The sequence below is a fragment of the Xenopus tropicalis genome, chromosome 3, assembly GCF_000004195.4.
Source record: "Xenopus tropicalis strain Nigerian chromosome 3, UCB_Xtro_10.0, whole genome shotgun sequence".
In the NCBI taxonomy this organism is placed as follows: domain Eukaryota; kingdom Metazoa; phylum Chordata; class Amphibia; order Anura; family Pipidae; genus Xenopus; species Xenopus tropicalis.
This window is the reverse complement of record NC_030679.2, coordinates 44417457-44441576: the sequence shown is the minus strand read 5'-3', so window position 1 is coordinate 44441576 and position 24120 is coordinate 44417457. Positions and strand designations below refer to the sequence as shown.

The following is a 24120-nucleotide window of genomic DNA, read 5'->3' as shown; positions in this document are numbered from 1 at the left end:
CCTGGTCATGCTGGATACATGGAAGTCACATGCCCATACACAGGACTGAGGAGGAGAAAGTCTATCACTTTTACAAAATGGTTGCTGTGTGCCCATCAGGACTAAATTTAAATACAAGATATATAGGCTTTCAGGAAGGATTAATGGAGACATTCTACAGTAAAGTGATAGTGGGGTGTTTTTTGTACTTTGAACGCCCACTGTGAAAGAATTTAAGAATTCATAAATGTGAAAGAATTCAAACTAGGTTACTAGACTTTGATTCCGGCAATGGCACCATCTGCAAGGAGTTTGTATCTTCTCAATGGGTCCCTGGGTTTCCTCTGGGTACTCTGATTTCCTCCCATGCTCCAAACACATACACTTAGCTTAATTCTACCATGTGTTCATAATAGGGACCTTAAGTTGTAAACTCCATGGGACAGGGAATGATCTATTCTCTGTAAAGCTCTCCAGAATATATATCTACATCATAAAAATAAGAGATAATAATATTTACTGATTTTATATTTTATGTCTCACTACTTTACAGATGTCTAAGTCTTCAGTTACAAAAGATAATTAAAACAGAATGATTATAGATCTCTTATATGCATTAGTGGCCTCTTAAAATAAAAAGCAAATATGAACACTGTTACATTTTTATAAAAATATTTACAAACCTTTTATCTTCCTAATACTGTAATATTTACAATGCAAAATGAAAAGGCGGTCAGTTTGTTACTGTAAGAGGAACAGACAGCAGATTATTAATGATTATAGTGAACCAATTAAGAAAGCTTTTTATAAATGTGTGACGCTCATCATATTTTATTTATGAAAGGAGTTGATTTGTAATTTACACGCAAGCTGAGAAATTGTATTTGTTGCAATCTTGGGAAGAAATTTAGAAAAAAAAAGTGTCAATAGCCACCAAATGATGTATGAGTTCATCCAATAAGCTTTTTGCCACATATGCAATTATGCAGTTTCATACAGCAAATAATTGATTTAATTTGACTTTTATGTAATTTGCTTTAAAATTGATCAGTCCTGAAAATGTATATGTTTATAAGTTGGATTCATTGTTCATTTAATGAAAGCATCAGATATTGGAGCATAGATTATATCAGTGTTCTCCTAGGGCCTATATTGAAAACAAAGGATATGCCACACTTGCCTTACACAGAATTACATTTATTTATATATAGTTTACATACAGTATCACCCAACTACATTGGGTTTTGTCAGACACTAACCTATGCAACAGAAAGACACACAAGTTAGGGTACAGGAGCTGGGTTGACTAAATTCCACGCCTAGCCCACCTATCATAAGCACAGCATTGTTGAACAAGGAAGCCATGCATTAACACCCGATTGAGCAGGTAATAAGCATATGGCTTCCTTTGCATGTTGTAACTAGGCTGGCATTTTAGGCAAGCTTAAAAAGATCATCTCTTCCACCTTGAACTTCTTTACTAAACGATCCCAGTAATATGAGAGTTGGTCCTGGGGTGGAAATGCCTATTTCCATCCTGCAAAAAAGTTGTGGAAAAAGTGGCCTACCAAATTTACTTCAAAATGTGATGTACATTAACAAGTTAAATGCATGAACTTAACAGATGTGCCTCTAATCAGAGTCCTGGGACATGTATATCTAAAACTGGTCAGATCGCAAATTTTCAACAGCCAATGCTTTAATGAGAAATTCTACATACAAAACAAATGTAGCTTAATTACTTAAGGCAAAAGGGATTTTTGTCAATTAAAGGCTTAGTAAATTCCCCTTTAAGCAATGAGAGGTGCCACACCCCTCTTCCCACACAACATGCCCCACCCCCTTCCCACAAAGGCACAACGTGCATACATTTGAGTGCATACCCATAGTTTGTTTGTACCCCAGCTCTTTTGCAGAATTTAACACCTGATTCTTTAATGGGCAACTAGGTTTTTTCATTTTCACATCATTTTTTGCACCTTGATCTTCTTTAGAAAATGATCCTAATAATATGACAATTAGCCCTGAGGTGAACATGCCTATAAAGAAAAAATTACCTTCCATCATGCAAAAAAAAAAAAAAAATTGGCCTACTCAAATACAAATTTTATGTATAAGTATACTTTGCTATACATCAACAAGTTAAATGAATGACAGATGTCCACACCGTGTGCCTACAATCCGAGTCCGGACATATAGAGACATATAGGTGTACAACTGATCAGGTCACCATTTTCAAGGGCCAATGCTTTACTAAGAAATTCTACACATAGAACAAGTGTAGCTTGATAACCTAAGGGAGTAGGGATTTTGTAAATTAAAGTCTTAGACAATTCCTCTTTCAGAAAAAGAAAAGATACAAATGTCCAAAAACCATTGCTCAAAATAATATCCCATATTATTTGCTATCAATGCACTTTTTTCTGTCATTAGTGCAGGGGTCCCCAACCTTTCTTACTTGTGAGCCACAGTCAAATATAAAATGGCTTGGGGAGCAACACAAGCACCATAAAAGTTCATTGAGGTGCCAAATTAGGGCTAATATTGGCTATTAGGCAGCCTCTATGCACACTATCAGCTTACAGGGGGCTTTATTTGGTAGGAAATCTTGTTTTTATTCAACCAAAACTTGCCCCCAAGTCAGGAATTCAAAAATAACTACCTGGTTTGGGGGCACTGAGAGCAACATCCAAGGGGTTGGTGAGCAACGTGTTGCCCCTGAGCCACTGGTTGGGCATCACTGCATTAGAGAATAATTGCACTTGCTTCTGTCAGGCCCAAATATTCATGTTATGGAGATAGAAGGATTGGCATTGGCTACTCAGTTTGCAGACATGCAAGCACATGTTTTGTCTGCCTTTTTGGGGGCACCATGTGGGCAAACCGTGGGGTTCAACCTGCACATCCCTTACACATGCACTAATAAGTAGGCACCAAGAGGCCTATAGATGTGTAACACACTGAGGGAGCTTTATACCAAACCTGGCTAAGGCTTCCCTCTGCACCTTGTACCCGATACAATGGGTGCAACAGTCAAAAGGGTGCAGCCTGCAACCAGAAGTTGCTTTTTTTTTTTTTTTAATGGGTTCAGTTTTGCTTCCAGAAAGTCGTTTTAGCACTTGGCGTTACCAAATGTAATGAACCTTGTTATGTAAAAATAAAACATAGTGTACAATTATTTATGTATTAGTTGAATTTTCCACTGCTTCTCAAAAGGTTCCCATTTGAAAAGCATAGACTTAAATTAAAAGACATCCTGTGGAGTACATTTACTGTTGTTCAGCTATATTCAGGGGATTGCAATTTCATCTACAATGTAAACATGCTTTGGCTATCATTAAAACAAAGTGTCACCTCCCATAAACAGTCAGGCAGACTAGATTCCCACACAGTTTTTTTTTACTATTAACCCTTTTGACTGCCAGCCAATTAGTCCTAAAAACATCTCCTGCTGAGGCATTTTGCACTCATTACATTTGCTTAAGGTTTTAGACAACCTACGAAAAATAAAACATTGAACGAAATGTTGTACTTTTTCTGAAATATTTAAAAAAAAAAAAAAAGTGAAATAAAAAAATAAGCATTTTGTTTTGTGTCTTTTTTCCAAGAAAAATATATGGACACAGATCTCTGTAGAACTTTGTGGTTTGGCCTGAAATAAAGAAAAAAAAGATCCAGAATTAAATTTCTTAACACAGTTCCTCAAACATATTAGAACCTTGGTCTGAAATCAAGGAAAAAGCGTGTATGGGTGCACCTAAAGACATACCCACCAAACACTCTATTCTGTATGAAATTAAATTTGCCGAAAACAAAGTGTAAAAAACAATGTAAAATAAATGGAGAGGTTTGCCGTCCTAATGCCAGATTTTACGGTGGAAGTAAAACCAAGTAAAAAAATTACGCTTATTTTATGCAGCAAATTCTGGTGATGTGTGCCGAATTTTGTTGCTGTTTTTTACACAGCATAGTAAATCTGCCCCTAAGTAATGCCCATACTTGCATTCCTACATGCAGAATTGCAGATGCAGTTCTTTGTGGATGTTTGCAGTTTAGCCTGAAATAAAGAAAAAAAAGATCCAAAGTTAGATTTCTCCTCAAAATTGCCATAACAGCTAAAAAAATATGGCTTATCTGCAACTTCTCCTGAACAAAACAATTTCTCACATGAATGGGTGCACCTAAAGACATATCCATCAAATACTCTAAAATAGGGCAATAGCTAAAGTTAGGGCTGTACGCCAAGTGCACACCTTGCAGATTTTTTAGTCTAAACACACTGCTTACCTTTAAAATACCTCCACAAACTATATATTCCTTGAAATTGCACACCTGCAGCTATTCAGCAATGCCATCCTTGCCTTCCTACATGCAGAATTGTAGATGCACACTTGTACGTAGAGGTTTGCACTTTGGCCTAAAATGAATGGTAAAAAAAAGATCTAAAGTTAGATTTCTCCCCAAAATCGCAATGACAACTAAATAAAATGTCCAATTTAGCTCCCCAAAATGTATTCTTCTTACCTTTATCTGTTAAGCGTATTTCAACCCTTTAGTTTCATCTGTATTCTTGTATCTTTGGGCAATGCTGCTTTTGCTTTTGATTTTTTGGGTGTTATAAAAGTAAAAAAGCAAACCGAAAATCTGCAGAATTATGGAAAAAATATTTGCCGCCAAATATTCATACCTTCAAAAAAAAAAACTGTAGCCCAGAAATACAGGTAGCTTCTAATTGCACTTCAAAGTGAGCATTTGAGATGCCAACAATAAGGGGCTGATTTACTAATCCACGTATCCGAATCCCGAACGGGAAAAAATCGTATTGGAAACGAACATTTTGTGACTTTTTCGTATTTTTTTCGATTTTTTCGTCGCCGTCATGACTTTTTAGTAAATTGTCGCGACTTTTTCGTAGCCATTACGACTTGTTCGTAAATTGTCGCGACTTTTTCGTATTGAGCGCTCATAAACGGCAGGCAAACCTTTGTATGATTTTGGAAGCCTCCCTTAGGACTCAACGGCACTCTGCAGCTCCAACCTGGCCCAAGGAAAGTCTCCCATAGGGCTCAATGGCACTCTGCAGCTCCAACCTGGCCCAAGGAAAGTCTCCCATAGGGCTCAATGGCACTCTGCAGCTCCAACCTGGCCCAAGGAAAGTCTCCCATAGGGCTCAATGGCACTCTGCAGCTCCAACCTGGCCCAAGGAAAGTCTCCCATAGGGCTCAATGGCACTCTGCAGCTCCAACCCGGCCCAAGGAAAGTCTCCCATAGGGCTCAATGGCACTCTGCAGCTCCAACCCGGCCCAAGGAAAGTCTCCCATAGGGCTCAATGGCACTCTGCAGCTCCAACCTGGCCCAAGGAAAGTCTCCCATAGGGCTCAATGGCACTCTGCAGCTCCAACCTGGCCCAAGGAAAGTCTCCCATAGGGCTCAATGGCACTCTGCAGCTCCAACCTGGCCCAAGGAAAGTCTCCCATAGGGCTCAATGGCACTCTGCAGCTCCAACCTGGCCCAATGAAAGTCTCCCATAGGGCTCAATGGCACTCTGCAGCTCCAACCTGGCCCAAGGAAAGTCTCCCATAGGGCTCAATGGCACTCTGCAGCTCCAACCTGGCCCAAGGAAAGTCTCCCATAGGGCTCAATGGCACTCTGCAGCTCCAACCTGGCCCAAGGAAAGTCTCCCATAGGGCTCAATGGCACTCTGCAGCTCCAACCCGGCCCAAGGAAAGTCTCCCATTGTGCTCAATGGCACTCTGCAGCTCCAACCCAGCCCAAGGAAAGTCTCCCATAGGACTCAATGGCACTCTGCAGCTCCAACCTGGCCCAAGGAAAGTCTCCCACAGGGCTCAATGGCACTCTGCAGCTCCAACCTGGCCCAAGGAAAGTCTCCCATAGGGCTCAATGGCACTCTGCAGCTCCAACCCGGCCCAAGGAAAGTCTCCCATAGGGCTCAATGGCACTCTGCAGCTCCAACCTGGCCCAAGGAAAGTCTCCCATAGGGCTCAATGGCACTCTGCAGCTCCAACCTGGCCCAAGGAAAGTCACGATACTGAAGCTTGAATGAATCCGAAACTTTCGTACTCGGCGCGACGGCTATGAAAAAGTTGTGACATTTTACGAGCAAGTTGTAATGGCTACGAAAAAGTTGCGACAATTTACGAAAAAATCGCAAAATACCGATCATTACGAAAAAAACGCATTCGGACGCTTTTCGGATGTTCGTGGATTAGTAAATGTGCCCCTAAATCTTGTGGCATTAGCTAAAATTTTGCACACAGTAAATACATTGGGTCAAAATATTTTACAGCAAGAAGCTAATGATTTCTTAGGGCATAAACTTTTCCACGATTTAATATTTAGTTGACCAGATCCTTGGCAGTCCTTTTCAGCTATGATTTGTACCACAGGCTGCAGTATCCAAAGAATATAGGGCTCTAAACAGGGGCATACTAGAGTAAAAGTTATCTAGAGTAAAAGTTATTCACATGAATTCACATACAATTTTGCCGCTAACAGTCAAATCAAGGGGACAACTGGGGGGATCTAATTAGGGAGTCCTTGCCTTCATAAATCATGAAATAGCTGATGTGCCCCAAGCTGCTTTCGTAGAGTTTATAGAATTTGATCCCATAGCGGGCACACTTGCTTCCGATGTACTGCTGGAACTTAATGCACTGTTTGAAGAAAAGTGACTCATCTATACAAATGTTTTGTGAGGGGGCGTACACTTCCACAGAGCTCAGACAGGCTATCTATCAGGGGCCTCAAATTATGCAGTCATGGCAGAGATCATCAGGGGGTACAGCTGTAGCATAATTGTTAAAATACAGAAACCAAAGCAGTAGCTGATACCAGTTTCTAGGCATTGTGGCAGAAAAAAAACAGAGGTTAAAAGCACTTTAGTGATTTCCCAGTATGACTTCAAAGAACTGTCTTTTATGAGACCCATAGCTAAAGCGAGTCCCACAAAAGTCTTCATTTAGTTAATATCAGTGGGATGCCATGCATGAGCTTGAGCATATCTAGGTAGGGGATTTTAGGCAAGGTATTGCTGGGCATACAGGTTAGTATAGAGGACCAAATCCTGTAGGGTGGCCTCAGTCATAACTGAAAAAAAAATCAACTGGCTCCAAATTCCTGGTGTCTACCTTAACGCCAGTGACTGTGGTCCCCATGCAGGCTCTCTAGCTGCAGCATTACACCTATCACCCTCTCATTTATTTTGCCACCCTCTTCTACTTCTTTGGACTAACAGTGCTAAACTATGACTGCTCAGTACAGGGGCGAGCCAAGCTGACCGGCCAATCTAGGCAACTTGGCTGGCCACCTCGTTCCCTGCAAACTCCCTCCTCTCTCCCCAACATACTTGCCTGGCACCCCCTCAGCCTTGTGCCCTACACAGGTGCCTCTTTTACCTACCCCTAGTTCCTGCCCTGCCTCAGTAGATGCGTCACTCTCTAAAACAGGGGGCACATACTCAGAATCGGAGTCAATGAACTCCACTAAGCTAGAGGCCATGCAATGTGCATGGCCTCAACTGAAGAAAACCTTTTTGCCATGTTGCCAACAAAATATATACAGACTAATATACTCCCTCGTCCACAATGCTCACAATCAGTGACAAGAAAATCAAGTAATCAGCAATTTCACAATGTGATCAGTAGCCAGAAAAAGTTGAAAGCTATGCAAAGACAGACTACTGCAACACATACATAGACTAGAGAAAAAAACTAAACAACTAAAAAAAATGCAGTGATGAGTCTAACCCCTTGACCTCCCTGCACCTTGACTAACTCAAGAGAAAGTTAGCCCTATGCACTAGTCAGAAAGCTAACAATCTGCCTGACAACAGAGATTAAACCCCTTGAACTCCTTGAAACTTTCTGGCACACAAACCTATCTCACTATTCTATAGAACTTACAATCAATTCCAAATAAAATATCAATCAATCAACCACTTCAGTCTAAAACCAACTGATCAATGATTATTTAGTGCCATTTGGTTCAGAATACGTGATCCGTAGTCACGCTGGGCATCAACAAGTAATTAACAGCAATAGCAAACTGCACTAGGAGCACTGAAACCACTAATATAAATACTGTAACTGATCAGGCACAGTGATTAGTGGTCCTAATACTTGATTATTTGTCACACTACGATATGACCATTTTACAAGCAATGAATAGCAACACACCTGAATAACCAACTTAATGAAATCACTGAAAATGCAATAAATCAGAAAATGTGATTATGATGTGTAATTCAATGCAAGCAATAAAATGTAATAAAGAGCAACCAGGGGCCATGGAAGTGGGGCAGAAGGGGATTTATCAAGAGAACATGAAAAGACTGCACAGCACTGGAGAAATCAATTTTACTTGAACCTTCTCTGCTGCACAGAATTGCTGTGGGATCCCATTGATTTCTAAGGGTTTGCAGCTGCTGTTTCTAGAATTAGCTGGTTAAATAAAAAAATAAATGGTCACTAGCTTTTTTAAAATATATATATTCATTAAATCAGGTACCAAGGAAATATGTTTATTTTGTAGAAATTCATCAAACATTGGGTGATTTTTTCAAGTGATTTCAAATGTAAATCAAAAAGCCACCTGAAAAATAAGTTTAAATTAAGAAATATGCCCACTGCCTCCCACCTTGTTAAAATAATAATTCCTACACCCAAAGGTGCTAGAGGCAGTTGCCCGCAGTGCAAGATAAAAACATGCTGAGAAGCACATAGTTTCCAAGCAGAGGTGCCAGAAAGTAAACTGCATTTACAAATAAGACAAATAGTTTTGACTGTTTTTACTAGCCCTTCATGTCTCAAGAGGGCCTTGTCTGGGACTGTGTTCTGTCCAATTCCTTTTGGGAGCAACTATGTTCTAGCAATTAAGAGATATAATTGCATGACATTTTCAAAGTCGCCCCCCTTTGGCAAGGTTCTGCACTATATCAAGTAATTCACATTGAATGTCAAGTGCCTTTATATAATACTGCCTTTGTTATATAGCAAATATAGCGGATTGGCCAGATATTTATCTTAAGTGAAATTTGATATTTTAGAAGTTAAAAACAAAGATCAAATTCCAAAAACTTGAATTATTCTTGCTTTTGGGGCCTACTGAATAATCTGTGATATGTGGGAACAAAAGCACAAATAGGAAAAAAAAAGTTCTGTTGTTACTAACATTAAGGCATTTATATCTGCCTAGGAAAGGGCTACAGGCTGATGAGGGTCTGCATGGGCATAACTGCATGGTGGGGGAGGGCTATGTCATGATTTATATGCAAAGTAGTCATTTTCATTTCAAGTACAGCAAAGCCCAAACAATCCCAGTCTATGGCAAACTATAGCCCTTTTTGCTACAACAGACTGGAGTCCGGATTGCTAGCTTGTGGTTCAACAGGTCTTTGGGTGGGGCACAGGTCTAAATGTACACATGTTGAATATTGCCCTGGGTTCTTATATGACTAACTCCTTCCTATAATATAAACTACCCATATGGAACCTAGAATGGATATTTATGGACTTATGGCCTTAATATTAGATGCAAAATGGATTACTTGAAGGTGGATGCCCTGTTGTAAGCTGTATGTAGATTCTTTATCTGTGTTTAATAAGTAATGTATATTACAAACCTCTGCAGCAGTGATTTTCTACCTATGTATACCTTCTTTAGTGCTTTGATGTTCATCTAGCTATACCATTTATTTATTTAGATCAGTGCTGTCCAACTGGCGGCCCACGACCCCCCTCTGTCTGGCCCCCCACCTGTCTGGCTGTTTTAATGGCTTACCATAGGGCAGGGAGGGTATGGCACAAACAGGTAGGGCAGGCAGAGTATGGCACACACAGGCAGCATAGGGCAGGGAGGGTATGGCACACGCAGGCAGGGTAGGGCAGGCAGCGCATGACACACACAGGCAGCTAAGGGCAGGCAGAGTATGGCACACACAGGCAGCATAGGGTAGGCAGAGTCCGGCACACACCGGCAGGGTAGGGCAGGCAGAGCATGGCACACACAGGCAGGGTAGGGTAGGCAGAGTATGGTTCACACAGGCAGCATAGGACAGACAGAGTATGGCACACACAGGCAGCATAGGGCAGGCAGAATGCTGCCTGTGTGTGCCATACTTTGCCTGCCCTATGCTGCCTGTGGGAGGTGAACCTGGCAGGGGTTTGTTCTGCACTACCACCATTGTGATAAAATAGGTGTAGTTTGAAGTGGGTGTGGTTTAAAAGGGGGAGTGGTCAAACTGGCTTCCATTAGTGGCCCTCCACCATGTATGCTAGAGAAATTCCTGTTTGCTTTAGCACTTGGGGGTCAAATCTCTCCAAAGTATTTTAAATAATCACTTATTAAGGGTGTATTTGCACCTGAAAAATACACAGAGAATGAAATGTGTTTTTTTAAATATACAGCTAACTCTTATTGATTCTTTGCTTATTAAGTTTTTCCGTATCCAGACCCACTTGCAGTAATTCCCAACCCTTCTAACAACCAAGGCTGCCATAAGAAAACAGGGACAGCTCCGAAGAACAGACTTGACAGTCAAACAACGTTCTCTAAACTGATGACTTGATCGGTATCAAAATGACTTGTCATTACCAGGTCTGTCTTTTCTACTTATTGTGGCATTTAAAGTGTTCTATTCATTTTTATAGCAAAGGAATATTTTATTTCCTATCTTGCAGGCACCATGTGGAGTATCTAACTCTTGATTGCACATCGAGCAAAGTAAATACAAAACCTCAACACAAAGCAAACTCCTTTATCAACACAGATGGCTGCTGTAACTCAGCTTTGAGGTATTGATGTATATTGAATACCCTATTCAGCACGACACACTTTTACAAGATTGTATTATGCCCTAACAAATGTCATGTACAAACTCAACAATGTACTGCAACCTGGCTATTATTTTAATACAAAGAATCCAACAGCTCTCAGAATGTCAAAGCAATGACTAGTATGGGAAAGCTAATAATATTAAATAGCCTGTAAGTGCTCAATGTATGCATGTGACTGTATTCATTCCTGCTGAACTTTTGCCTTGACAAACTATGGTGTAAAAGAAAAAAAAAAAAAATACCATCAAGAATCTTGTAGGCCTACTAGCACATATCTTGTTATTTGCATTAGCCAATATGCGAGTATTATACAGTAAGGCAGTCAATACACTACTAGCAACATTATACAGAAAGCAAGAGCGTGGATCACCTACATTTACTCATATATGACTGGATTTTTCCCAACGCAGCACAGGCTGATTCTCACACCTGAAAATGTATGCCAGGAAAGATATGTAACATTTTTGCAACCTTAATAATTCCAGGTCAGTGATGTTAAACAAAGATAAGGTAGGTCAAAATTGAGCAGCGGAGTTACGATTCCAGGTTCTCATGATTTAAAATGCTTACATTCATAAACAGAACCTTTATATATATATATATATATATATATATATATATATATAGTTTTGCAGAAATCGGCACTCACCAGTAAAGCAGCAACGGCTGGGTGCTAACCAAAGCAATACATCCAATATAGTTAGAAAGCACTCACAGCTACAATGTCCATCAAATCAGTGATTTATTAGAACATACTATCTACGCGTTTCAATCCTCATAGGATCGTCATCATGATCATCCTGATGACGATCCTATGAGGATTGAAACACGTAGATAGTATGGTCTAATAAATCACTGATTTGATGGACATTGTAGCTGTGAGTGCTTTCTAACTATATTGGATATATATATATATACTGTATATTGAACCAAATGCAGTTTTCTGTACAAATCTGACCCAAATTTGAATGTTCTCCTTTTCTCAGTAAACTACACATAAGTACATGATATTCTCATACACCACATAAAATAATATTCTGTCGGGATTATGTAATAAAAGACACAAGGGCTCATTTACATTCACAAGTGCAATAAGCAAAGTGAAATTTTAAGCACAATCGCCACATTTTTCCCCCACAATACATCATTTTCCCCAAGGATTCCAGCATCATTGCTGTCACAAGGGTGTGTTGTGCCTAACACAATTGCATCCAATTCATCAAAAATTAACGGAACTGTACACATATTCTGTTGCAATTCTAAAAAGAGGAATCTCCTATCAATGTCATGCAAGTTGGATCGATCCAACTTTTAGTTTTAGTTTGGGATATGGCCACTACTAATACAAAGTACAATTTGCTGTGGATCCCAATGATTTCTAGTTATATCGTTAGTCAGACTATTACAGCATGTCATTCATGGAAGCAGTGGCACACTGTGGCCCCCTTACCTTAACTTTTCAAATGGGCCAGTGATATAAATACCCTCACAGTTATTTTTAAATGTTGGCAGTGATCCTTGGGTGTGATGCCACTGGGAACAATACAGGAGTATGGAGTTTGGGTTGAATAAAAAATATACACTCATCATGTAGTGACAGGCCTAGTATTATACTGTAAATAGATATTAACAGGGAAAAGTCAGTACCTATTTGTAATACTTGGTTACCAAAAGCACAGACTAAATAACTAAAGGTTATTTTTAAAATCAGTAGTCATTTTAAAATAATATTTAGATGTCTAGGTTTATATGTAGAATCATTTCTGAAATATGGCTTATTCACTGCATATACGGAAGAAGATCTGATAATATTTCAGCTGGACTTGAAAATTTTGTTGTTAGCAGGCTCAGACTTGCCACGGTTTCCATTCACCTTGTCAATAAGGACAAGATATCACATGAAAACAAAAGCTGCAAGTGATAACTGCAGTATTTCCTAAATACTGACCCAGTAGCATTATAATATACCTCTATTATGATTTACCACTGCAAATATGACAACTCACAGTCAGACAACAGCCAATGAATATGTCAACTTTAGAAACTGTCAGTTTGAGCGGCTTGCTACCTGTAAAATGGTAATACCGTTTTATAAATATTTCAAGGAACATGCAAGAAAGCACCGAGAATGTCTGAAATTCATCACATGGTCTTGGATTATAATGGATCCTCATTTTATTATCTGCCATCTGCCATTATACAATAGCGAGTCACAGGAGAAATGATTGCTTGGAAATCTAGGCAAAGGGTGAAAGACAGGGTCGAATTGAGTATGGGAGAAAATGATGGAGATAAGTTATTTTGCTTTCTATTAAACTACAGGAGTCAAAGATAAGTATCTTATATATACTAAGCAGTTTAAAGTGAATGCATGAATCCCACGGGTCCATTAAAATATCATTGGTTAATCTAAAGTGCATGTAGAATCCAGCTTTACTGTGGGCCAGAATGTTGATTTATCAACCCTGCACTGCATGAACTTTGTACTTTTTCACTAAAAGTGAATAATATTTCAGCATAACTTTCTAATTCTTTCTATGAAGCAATTTATGTAAATGAAATACCATAAGTCAATGTTTAATATGCATTTAATGCATGAATAATCTCTTTCTAATCTCATTGCTGAAAATAAATTGGACAATATCTGGAAGTATTAAAAGGGCACTTTGCAATTTTGACTAAGCCTCTTTTAAGCTCCGGGTATCAGGCTGTAACCTTAAGCAGAGATGGAAATATTGCTTTATTTCTTAACTACTCAGTTACTTGCCCTCATGTGAGATATTTATGTGTATATTTATGTTTGTTACATATCTCCCAGAATGCTCTTTGTGAGACAGTGTGCAATCAGCCTGAAGTAACTAGTACAGAGTGATAAGTCACCACCTGGTGGAGGGGAGCTCTCTGCAAAGGGAGGCAGGAAGAAGGAAGATTTATAAAGGAAATTCTTGAGGAGTTGGTTCGGGGCTAGGGGCTAAGACCTGGCGGGAACAAAACCCTTATAGCCAGACTGCCAATGTTCCAGACCTTTAAGTTAACTTTTAGTATATTATAGAATGGCCAATTCATAGCAACTTTTCATTTGGTCTTCATTTGTTATAGTTTTTAATTATTTGTCTTCTTCTGACTCATCTGAGCTTTCAAATAGCCGGTATCTAACTGGCCGAGTTGGTAAATCGGCAGCAATGGCCGGCACCGATATTACAAACCAGCAATGTACTTGCCGGTAAATTTTAAATACCTTATAAATCCCCCTTTCCTCACTTCACCTTCTCTGCTGAGATCAGCATTTATTTTCACAGGCCCACCTCTGCCCCTCAATTTCCCCACCCAGTCCACCCACTTCCCAGCCTATTTATGGATTACATTCACCGTTTGCTCATTATGTCATAGCCCCATATGATGTCACAGCCAATCCCTGACTTAAAGGCCAAGTGGCAACCATAAGGGGCTGTGAAGAATGGTTATCTATTGACTGCACCCACACCACAGTGGTAACTTTCTTAACATCTCATTTAATATTTTATTGAGTCTCAAACAGTCAGTAGGTTAACTAGCAGCCAATATATACCTGCTCATGTTGTCTAAATTTAAAGTTTCTGCCTTTTAATCAGGTCATAACTTACCAGGTAACATTTTAAGGTTTCTAGTCCTTTCACTTGATGTTGGACTGGAATGTCTGGGGCCCATCAGGGCTGCCACCCCAAGAGCGCTCATCCCAGTTGTGCACCCCATTCCTACTTGCTGTGGGGCCAACAATACCCCAGGCATGACGGCAAGTACACCGTGTACTCCTCTGCCCATACAGGCGCGTGCGTGAGCATATAGCGTTAATTCTATTTGCGGTAAAGGGAGGGAGAAAGCGGGATGGAGCGGCCCTGGGCCGGCATGGCCAGTCCTACTCTGGTTGCATGTAGAGCTGGAAATTTAGGATATCTAAAACCAAAATTACATTTTCATTGTATTTACCTAGAATATTGATTTTAGTAGCAATCTAACTTGTCTTACATACATTGATTTATACTGTGATATATATATACTGTATATATATGTATTCATAAGAACTTAAATGCTATCAGGATGGCGACATGCTGTTACATTCGGTTCCTGCTACAAAATTGTTGAAAAGCAACAGACCTATACATGAGAACTGTAAACCATAATCACAAAGTGTAAAATGTGTATTTAATTTATAGCAGATTTTTATCCCACCAGCTACATATTTCACTGCCATTACACCAAACTCATATTACTCTTCAGAAGCTGCAGATTTCCCACAGCTATGGGGAAGGATTGAACTGTGCAAGATGCTGTGGCATTTGTGCACCCTGCTGTGAAAGACTAAGATGAGAGAAATCAGCGAAACGCTTCTGATTATGGAATAGAAAAAAGCAGCCCTTCACTCCCACACAGGTTACAGCTTTTATAGCAATGGTACAGAAAGCACGAGGTACTAATCTCTGATTTTAGCAGAATGTATCTGTCAGTGCGGTTTTTGCTTTTAAAAGTGATTGCAAAATGGCGATCCTCCTCCTTACATGACTAAACATCTCATTATGCAGAGGATGTATTCTACAAATAGATTTAAATAGAAAAGATGAGGCTTATTGAGAAAAGTTTGTTTTTTTTTAAATAGCAAAAATAAAGGCAATGGAGAATTTTTGGGAAAGGAGTATGAAAATAAATACAAAACCCTTGGTCACTGTGAAGGAAATCTTAATGTCGTGAAACTGAAGAAGAGATTTATCCAGTTTTGATTTTGCCAAAAAAATGTATCAAAACTGTTGTGATTGAGTAAAGTTGCGTGAAAAAGTCAGAATCCAATGAAAATCGTTTTATACATTTTAACGACTGTAATATCTCAACTGTATTAATAGACTGTATTAATTCTAAAGATACTCTTCCTTTTAACTGCTATAAAATCTTGTAGGGGTTTTAGTTGCCTACGTTCTTTGAGGTTTTTTTGATAACGCTTGATTATTTAAAACTTCAATATTCCAATAACAAACAATTTTCTTGAATTGCTGCAAAATCCCAATCTCAGAGTATCAGTGTCCTACCTAAAGCACCCAATGATCAAAAGAAGAAAAAAAAACTCAACCAGGAGGATTGTATCCACCATGCAATAGGGCAAGTCAGGGGATGCTGTGTATATAGCAGCTAGAAATCTGCTCTTTGCAGACTTGATTGATTCTCTTTTCTGTTGCGCCACTTGTTATCCCTAAACCTTTAGATGTTGTGCTGTATCCAGTGTCTTCTTGTTAACAAATGCCAATGAGCCAACTCAGTACAATCCACTGAATATCAACCAATTTATAGGAAAACTATAAAGCCTTATTCATACTGTAGATCAGTTCATTGGCTCAATAGAATCACTGCACTTTTGGTCTATCTTTGGATTTGAAGTAGGGAACCAGCACTGAAACCAACTTTCACCACTTTCACTGGCTCATTAAACATAGCTTATATAGAAAAGACTGCAAAATGAAGCGTGGTCAACAGAATTTAATTAAAATGCAAGCATAGTAGCACAACGTATGGTTTCAGATCACATTGGTGTTGCACTGTAGAAGTGAACAAGCTCTGGTCATTAGTCGGACCCCTGGGGTAGAAGATATGACATATTTTTCATTTGATCTGATCTGCTAATAAAGGTTAGGTTAATAGGATCTCAGAGGAAAAGCTGGAATAAGATGTAATTCAATTCTCATCTGGATTCACTTCCAGGGTCACATATATAGTAATTACTGGGCCCAGTAACATTTTTTAGGGGATAACATCAGTCAGGGCCTCATAAGACCTCTAAATTTATACCCCCCTACAGCATCCCCTATTGTTATGTCCCTGCAACATCTTTACATTGTGATATGCAGTTTTTTCAATGGTAATTTCTTTCTATTTCACTCGTTTAATAAATACCAACAGAAAACTGTCTGGAAGGTGTGATAAAAAATTCTACTGCAGTGCTAAAGTCAACTTGAACACCACTTTTGTGGTAATGTAATAAAGTGTGCTAAATTGCCTCAGGTCTAGTCATTCACAGCAGCCAATCAGATATTTATTATATAAAAAAAATAAAAAACATACCAATATGCTATAGCTTACTAGAGCTGTGTCAACTGTGCAGGTTTATTACATTACTGCTTTGGTATTTTAGTTCTGTCTCAAAGCTGGAGTTTATGAATTGAAGGCCCAAAAGTACAGAAAGTGGCTGAAAACAGACAGAAAGACAAACTGCTTATGAAACTAGTGTGGGTTAGTTATGGTTGTATATGGAGAGAGTGACAGAACCAAATGACCAGCTGGGCAATAAGAAGCTTAAAATATGTGGGATATATAGGATCTTTATGTAGGGTTGCGCTACTAAGTTGTAGCTGCCTTCATAGCAGAATGGGCAGTATTTGATACATTTGCATGGTTTAAGGTTCTGTAATTATTACAGAAATAAATCAATTTTTAAAACTGTGAATTATTATTATTATTATATGGGAGATGGCCCTACCGTAAAAGGTTTCCAGATAAAGGATACCATACCTGTACTATAAAAGTGATATAAAAAACAATTCTGTTGAGCAATGTGGTATTTTGCAGCAAATTCATGCTCATCTGTACTGTTGATGCATGGTGCAGGGAGGGAACCCTGGTTTAGAGGTGGATGTAGGTCCAAGGCTCCTATTTTTCAATATGTGCAACTGCATTTGATATGGAGCGGAAGGCAGGAAGAACTGAGCCTCTCAGAGTGCAGCTATACATAGCTATAAGTATTGACACATATACCCATTAATAAATGGGGGTTTGCACACAACCAACAGTAAGGAAATGTGTGTGAAAGCATCTGCAGTAGCGGATGTAAATGGGTCCCACTGTTTCATATTTCTAGATGGCCCATCTATACAGCACTATGTTGACTGAGTAATTTTTCTGATGTATAGCTGTGTCTGTAACGGAAACACAGTTTGTTGTGTTGGAAACCTCATTGTTCTTGACTCTCATTGTTAATCCCAGTTATTTCAATTATTCCAAGTCTAAAATAATGGAAAAACATGCTTTTTATAGACCTATGCATTTGTAATTAATAGGTGAATGGGAGCTTTTACATATGGAATTCACACGCAAGGGAAGTACAGCACTATTTGGAACATTGATTATGCTGGCATTTTTTTAGTAGGTCAAAAAAGGATAGACTGTTTTCTTCTACTCTATAACACAACAAGATAACTAAAGAGAACCATGAATGACAGTAAAAATAAGGGAACAATGTTAGCCTCCAATAAAAATACTTTATATATCTCTTAACCAATGCAAAAAGATAAGAGTTTATCCCATCATACCAAAAAGAAAAATGTTCTCTAACTGGAATAAATTATGATTAAATTAAAGTTATGATAGAGTTATGTTAGTTATGATGCTGTTGTGCTATATTGACCATTATCACAATTTACAGTACTTATTCATTAGGCTTAAATAAAAATAAATTGATAGGTTAAAATAGCAAAACGTTGGTAGAAATGGAGACATAAAACAAATAACCTAGTATACCAATGTGATTCAGAGTATTTCAGAACCAGAACTGAAGCAATTCTATAGTGAAAGTATATTGTTGAGACAGTTACCAAATTACCTATTGTTTAGACCAGTGCTGTCCAACTTCTGTTGTACCGAGGGCCGGAATTTTTCCGACCTACGTGGTGGAGGGCCGATAATGGAAGCCAGTTTTGACTACTCCCCTTTTTGAAACCGCACCCACTTGAAACCACACCCATGTTATCACATGACCATACCCATATTAATGGTTGTAGTACAGCAAAAACTTGCCATACTCTGCCTGCCCTACCCTGCCTGTGTGTGCCATACTCTGCCTTCCCTACCCTGCCTGTGTGTGCCATACTCTGCCTTCCCTACCCTGCCTGTGTGCCATACTTGGCTGATTTGTGCCATACTTGGCCTGTGTGTGCCATACTCTGCCTGTGTGTGCCATACTCTGCCTTCCCTACCCTGCCTGCATGTGCCATACTTTCACTGTGTTTGCCATTCTTGGCTGGTTTGTGCCATACTTGGCCTGTGTGTGCCATACTCTGCCTTCCCTACCCTGCCTGTGTGTGCCATACTCTGCCTTCCCTACCCTGCCTGTGTGTGCCATACTCTGCTTGCCCAATGATGCCTGTGTGTATGGCACACACAGGCAGCCTACAGAGACACAATGCTGGCACTGCTCCTACAGTCTGCACAATAACTATATATTAAAAAAACTTTTTAATTGAAGTACCACCTCAGTATATGTTCTTTTTGTAGTGTGCAGGGATTATTTGTGGGTTTCTACTGCTCCTGAGGTGTGAACAGGGGAACAATATGGGTGATTACAGCCTGAGCCTGAGGTGTGAACACTGCAGGGGGTGAACAATGCAGAGATTAAAAGGTGTGAACAACACAGGGAATTACATATTTAAACAATACAGCCTGATTACAGCCTGAATCTGAGGTGAGAACCATGCAGGGGGCCAGTTAATCTCAGTACTGATACCATTTAAAGCTTACACAAGAGTAAGCCATCAAAGCAGCCAGACAGGTGGGGGGCCACACAGAGGGGGGTCGCGGGCCGCCAGTTGGACAGCACTGGTTTAGACAATTACCACATAAGATTTAAGTAGAGAAAATGAGATCCAGAAGTGGAGGGAGACAGTAGAAGAATATGTTTAACTTGAAAATAGTCTTCCCTAGCATGTGTAGGATTTGTTTCCTCTCGGCATAATTGAAATCTGATAGTCTTGTTTCACAGCGGTTATTTTGAAAACAATGACCTAGATTCATCAAAAGGCAGTTTTTGGTAATTATTCCCACTGCGCATGAAATAAATGATCATTACTGCATCAGTTCGTGCTGGATTTTTTAACAGGAACATAACAATAAAAAGAAATGTTTACAACCCTTATTTTTAGCTTTTCCATTATTTTATCAACCACCCACACATTGACTTGGCTAGACTGTATTCCCAACAGTATAAAAAACTAAGGTATATAACCTTGCCTATTTTCCAAGGAAAATAGTTCTTGGTAGATCTTGTACTTCAACTGGAGTAGATTAAAAGGGGATACATGGAAGGTGCAGGTGCCATAAAAACATCTTGGGACACATCCAGCCACTGAACATTAAAATTTTCTACCTTTGTCAGTTCTAGTACACAGCAAAAATAGCTTGGTGCAAGTCATACAGTATGTGGCTATCGAAGCAAACCCTGAAATTCCTGGGGGAAGTTGATTCAAGGCTTCCATTGCATTCATGGTCACCAGAGCACACTTGATTGGCACCTTGGTGCATGCCACAAGTTGCTAAGCTGTATGTTTAGATACCAGTACTTTTGCGAAGGACATTAATATGTGCTTAAGGGGATTTTTACAGAAACACTTGAGGGAATACAAGAAAATGTGTCCTTTGGTTCCCAATTCCCATGTCTGTTATGCCTTAGCTGTTGCTTGTACCTTGAAGAGAGATGCAGGCAGTGATGAAATAAAAGCAGGACATAGTTAAAGAAAGAGTTGTTCCAGCACGAGTACATCTGTCATTGTGCTGTGCATCTATCTCTTAAGAATATTTTCTGTGACATTCCTGGAGAATCCCATTAACTTTGGATAAGGACCTTGTAAAACAGAATTGTTGATGATATTGCAAAATTCATCTTTCTTACCCCTTAAACTGACAAATTACTGGGCACCGAGCGAGCTTTGCTAATGAGCAGGAGCTGTACAATTCATTACGGATAGACAGCATTGTGCAATACAGCCACAGAGTAAATACCAGAAAACAGAACATGTATAAATTAAATAAATCGTTGGGTGGCTTTTGACTGAGCAATAAAAAAAACTTAGATTTAGTGCCTCATACATTCCTATGGTAATTCCATCAGCACAGCAATAGCAAATAAATATTGCTGCAATCCATAAATAGTGCGTAATATGTCAACAAAAGGAAAGCCAGTACTGATTATGATATCATTCCTGAGCTAAACTGAGAATAGACCAAGGCTATAAACACTGTAAAACAAAGCAAATTACAAGACAATTAGGGCTCTGGTACACGGGGAGATTAGTCGCCCGCGGCAAAACTCCCTGCTCGCGGGCGACTAATCTCCCCGAGTTGCCTTCCCTCTGCCATCCCACCGGCGAACATGTAAGTCGCCGGCGGGATGGCAGACGCGGCGGGGCGATTTCGGGAAATCACCGAAAAAGCCTCGCGAGTCTTTTTCGGCGATTTGCGCGAAATCGCGCCGCCGCGTCTGCCATCCCGCCGGCGACTTACATGTTCGCCGGTGGGATGGCAGAGGGAAGGCAACTCGGGGAGATTAGTCGCCCGCGAGCAGGGAGTTTTGCCGCGGGCGACTAATCTCCCCGTGTACCAGAGCCCTTAATGGCCAGCTAGCAAAGACAATAAACAAGCAAAATCTGTTGATCAGTCTTATCTTTTATCTTTCCATTCCAAATACTAATGTGCCCTTTAGGGCTCTGGCACACGGGGAGATTAGTCGCCCGCGACAAATCTCCCTGTTCGCGGGCGACTAATCTCCCTGTAATGCCATCTCACTGGCGAAAATGTAAATCACTGGTGTGATGGCATACGCGGCGGCGCGATTTCAGTGAAATCGCGGAAGTTGCCTTGAGAGGAAACTTCCGCGATTTAACTGAAATTGCGCTGCCGCGTATGCCATCCCACCGGCGACTTACATTTTCGCCGGTGAGATGGCATTTCAGGGAGATTATTCACCCGCGAACAGGGAGATTTGTCACGGGTGACTAATCTCCCCGTGTGCCAGAGCCCTTAGAGCCATGGTAGATGGGGAGATTAGTCGCCCGCGACAAATCTCCCTTGTTGCGGGCGACTAATCTCCCTGATATGCCATCCCACCGGCTTGAATGTAAATCGACGGTGGGATGGCAAATGCAGCGCGCCGATTTCCCAAAATCACGGAAGTTGCCTTGGGAGGCACCTTTGCCGATCGTGGCGCACGTATGCCATCCCACCGCCGATTTACATTCTCACCGGTGGGATGGCATTTCGGGGAGATTAGTCGCCCGAAACAAGGGAGATTTGTCGCGGGTGACTAATCTCCCCGTCTACCATGGCCCTTAGGGCAATGACACATGAGGAAATTAGACGGCCTGTGACTGCAGACTAATCGCCTCTGAATGCTTTCCTACCGCCGCCAATGTAAATTGCTTGAAGGAAAACTTTTGTAGCTTCGCCCGATGTTGCCTTGTCAGGAAAGCATTCAGAGGAGATTAGTTGCCTCAGCTAGAGGAGACTAGAGGTGACTAAATGTCCCATGTCCCATTGCTTATATATAAATACATCACATACAGTAAATCACATACAGTAGTTATCAGGATAAATATAAGGGTGTAAACTGTTGAAAACCATTGCTGTTGTGGAGATAATCTCCCATATTCCTCAGCCACATATTTCATTGTTTTTGGGAACTGACATATCTATTGTTTTATCATTCAGAATTAGCACACTCATACTTTTCTAAAACCCAGTTGACAGAGCTATGGTCACAATGGTTGTGCGCTTTTACAATAATTGTTGAAATAATCCAGCTAATCTTTAATTGCTGTACCAGTTGCATAATTTTACAGATCTGTGCCCTCTGGGGTCCAAATGATAGCCTCAAAAGCCCTTATTCACTGATTTGTTTATATTGATATTTACTCCACTGCACTGTATTTTATAGGTAGCAAGAGGTCACATTATGTTTGTTAAAGTTTTTTTTTTTTAACAAAGTTTTTGAGAGCTGATGCTGTATATATCATAGCTGCATACCAACACCAGGGCCAGAACTAGGGGTAGGCAGATTAAGAACACTCGTAGTGCTGAGCTGTAAGGGACTGTGATGGGAAGGGAGACCCATGTAAACCAGAGATGTAAGGGCTCTGGCACACGGGGAGATTAGTCGCCCGTGACAAATTTCCCTTGTCACGGACGACTAATCTCCCCGAACTACCATCCCACCGGCGAAAATGTAAGTCGCCGGTGGGATGGCACACGCTGCGCAGGCGATATCGACTTTTCCCCGGTGGGATGGTAGTTCAGGGAGATTAGTCGCCCGTGACAAGGGAGATTTGTCGCGGGCGACTAATCTCTCCATGTGCCAGAGCCCTAAGACTGACTAATTGGTCACTAATTGGTGGAGGAAAGGGATGGCGGGCAGACATTTCTTTTTGGTTCATTTCTATATTCACTGATTTTGTATTAAAATGTTTTTTTTTTACCAACTGAAACTGTGAAAACATCATATTTTGAAGATATAGTAGAAATTATTTATCTTCTTCCAAGAATTCCTGTTTTTTTTTATTACTTTTAAAACATTTGTAAAAGGATCGTAAGAGGAATTTTTAGTTATTTTGTTTGACCTGTAAAATAACTTTGCTGAATACAGTTCATCTTTTACATTTTTGCTTCTTGAAATGTAATCTGCTCAGTAGTGTATAAACTCCATGTAAGTAGTCAGTCTAATATACAAGTACCGTTCTTTGGATCTTTGTGCTGGCAAGAAATTATTATCATCCCTGCTGTATGCACTGCTTCTGTACTCAGCAGGACCTTAACAGATACCACATTTTCATGATATTATTTAATACATGCTCCGCAATCTTTCTAAAAGGGCTTTATTGTACTCACCTTAATACATGAGTGGACCCATTGATGGTGGTGGTAGAACATGGGACAGTTTGCCCCAAGATGGAAGGCCTTCGATACTTCTCATCTCCACAACACAAAATGATGAGGAAGGCACGCCTGAAAGACTTGTTCAAAAAGGCATATAAGAAAGGGTTCAAGCCTGAATTGATGTAGCCTAACCAGAGAAAAGCTGTCCACAGCTCCACTGGTACAGAATAGTTAATGAAAGGATCAACCACGTTGGTAATAAAAAACGGGGCCCAACAAAGGCAGAAACAGCCCATAATAATGCACAGCGTTTTGGCAGCTTTGGTTTCCGTCTTCATCCTGTGGGTGGTATGTTGGTCAGGATGCTGATGTCGATGATCTGCCGGGGCTCCTGCCCTTTGCAAAACTCCAATCTGCCTGGCATGTTCTCTAGCAGTGATATAGATACGATAGTAGGCAAGCACCATGAGGAAGAAAGGAATGTAAAAAGCCACCACAGAGCATGTAATTGCGTAGGGCTTGTTGACCATAAATATACAGTTTGTAGAATTAGAGCTTTTGTTGTATTTTCTTGTTTCTATCTGGAAGAGGAAAATGTAAAATAGAAAATAACTAATTCTGTTATAGAAAATGT

The 24120-nt window shown here is 40.1% G+C and overlaps 1 protein-coding gene across 3 annotated transcripts in view; it reads right to left on the bottom strand.

Annotated features, from left to right (window-relative positions):
• htr4 (5-hydroxytryptamine (serotonin) receptor 4, G protein-coupled) overlaps nucleotides 1-24120 on the bottom strand; it is a 241901-nt gene that overhangs the window by 46928 nt on the left and 170853 nt on the right. For all 3 annotated transcript variants that reach the window (XM_031898824.1, XM_002939806.4, XM_031898825.1), the window contains exon 6: nucleotides 23499-24067. In XM_031898824.1, coding sequence (XP_031754684.1) covers nucleotides 23499-24067 — 569 coding nt within the window. The remainder of the gene's footprint in view (nucleotides 1-23498; nucleotides 24068-24120) is intronic.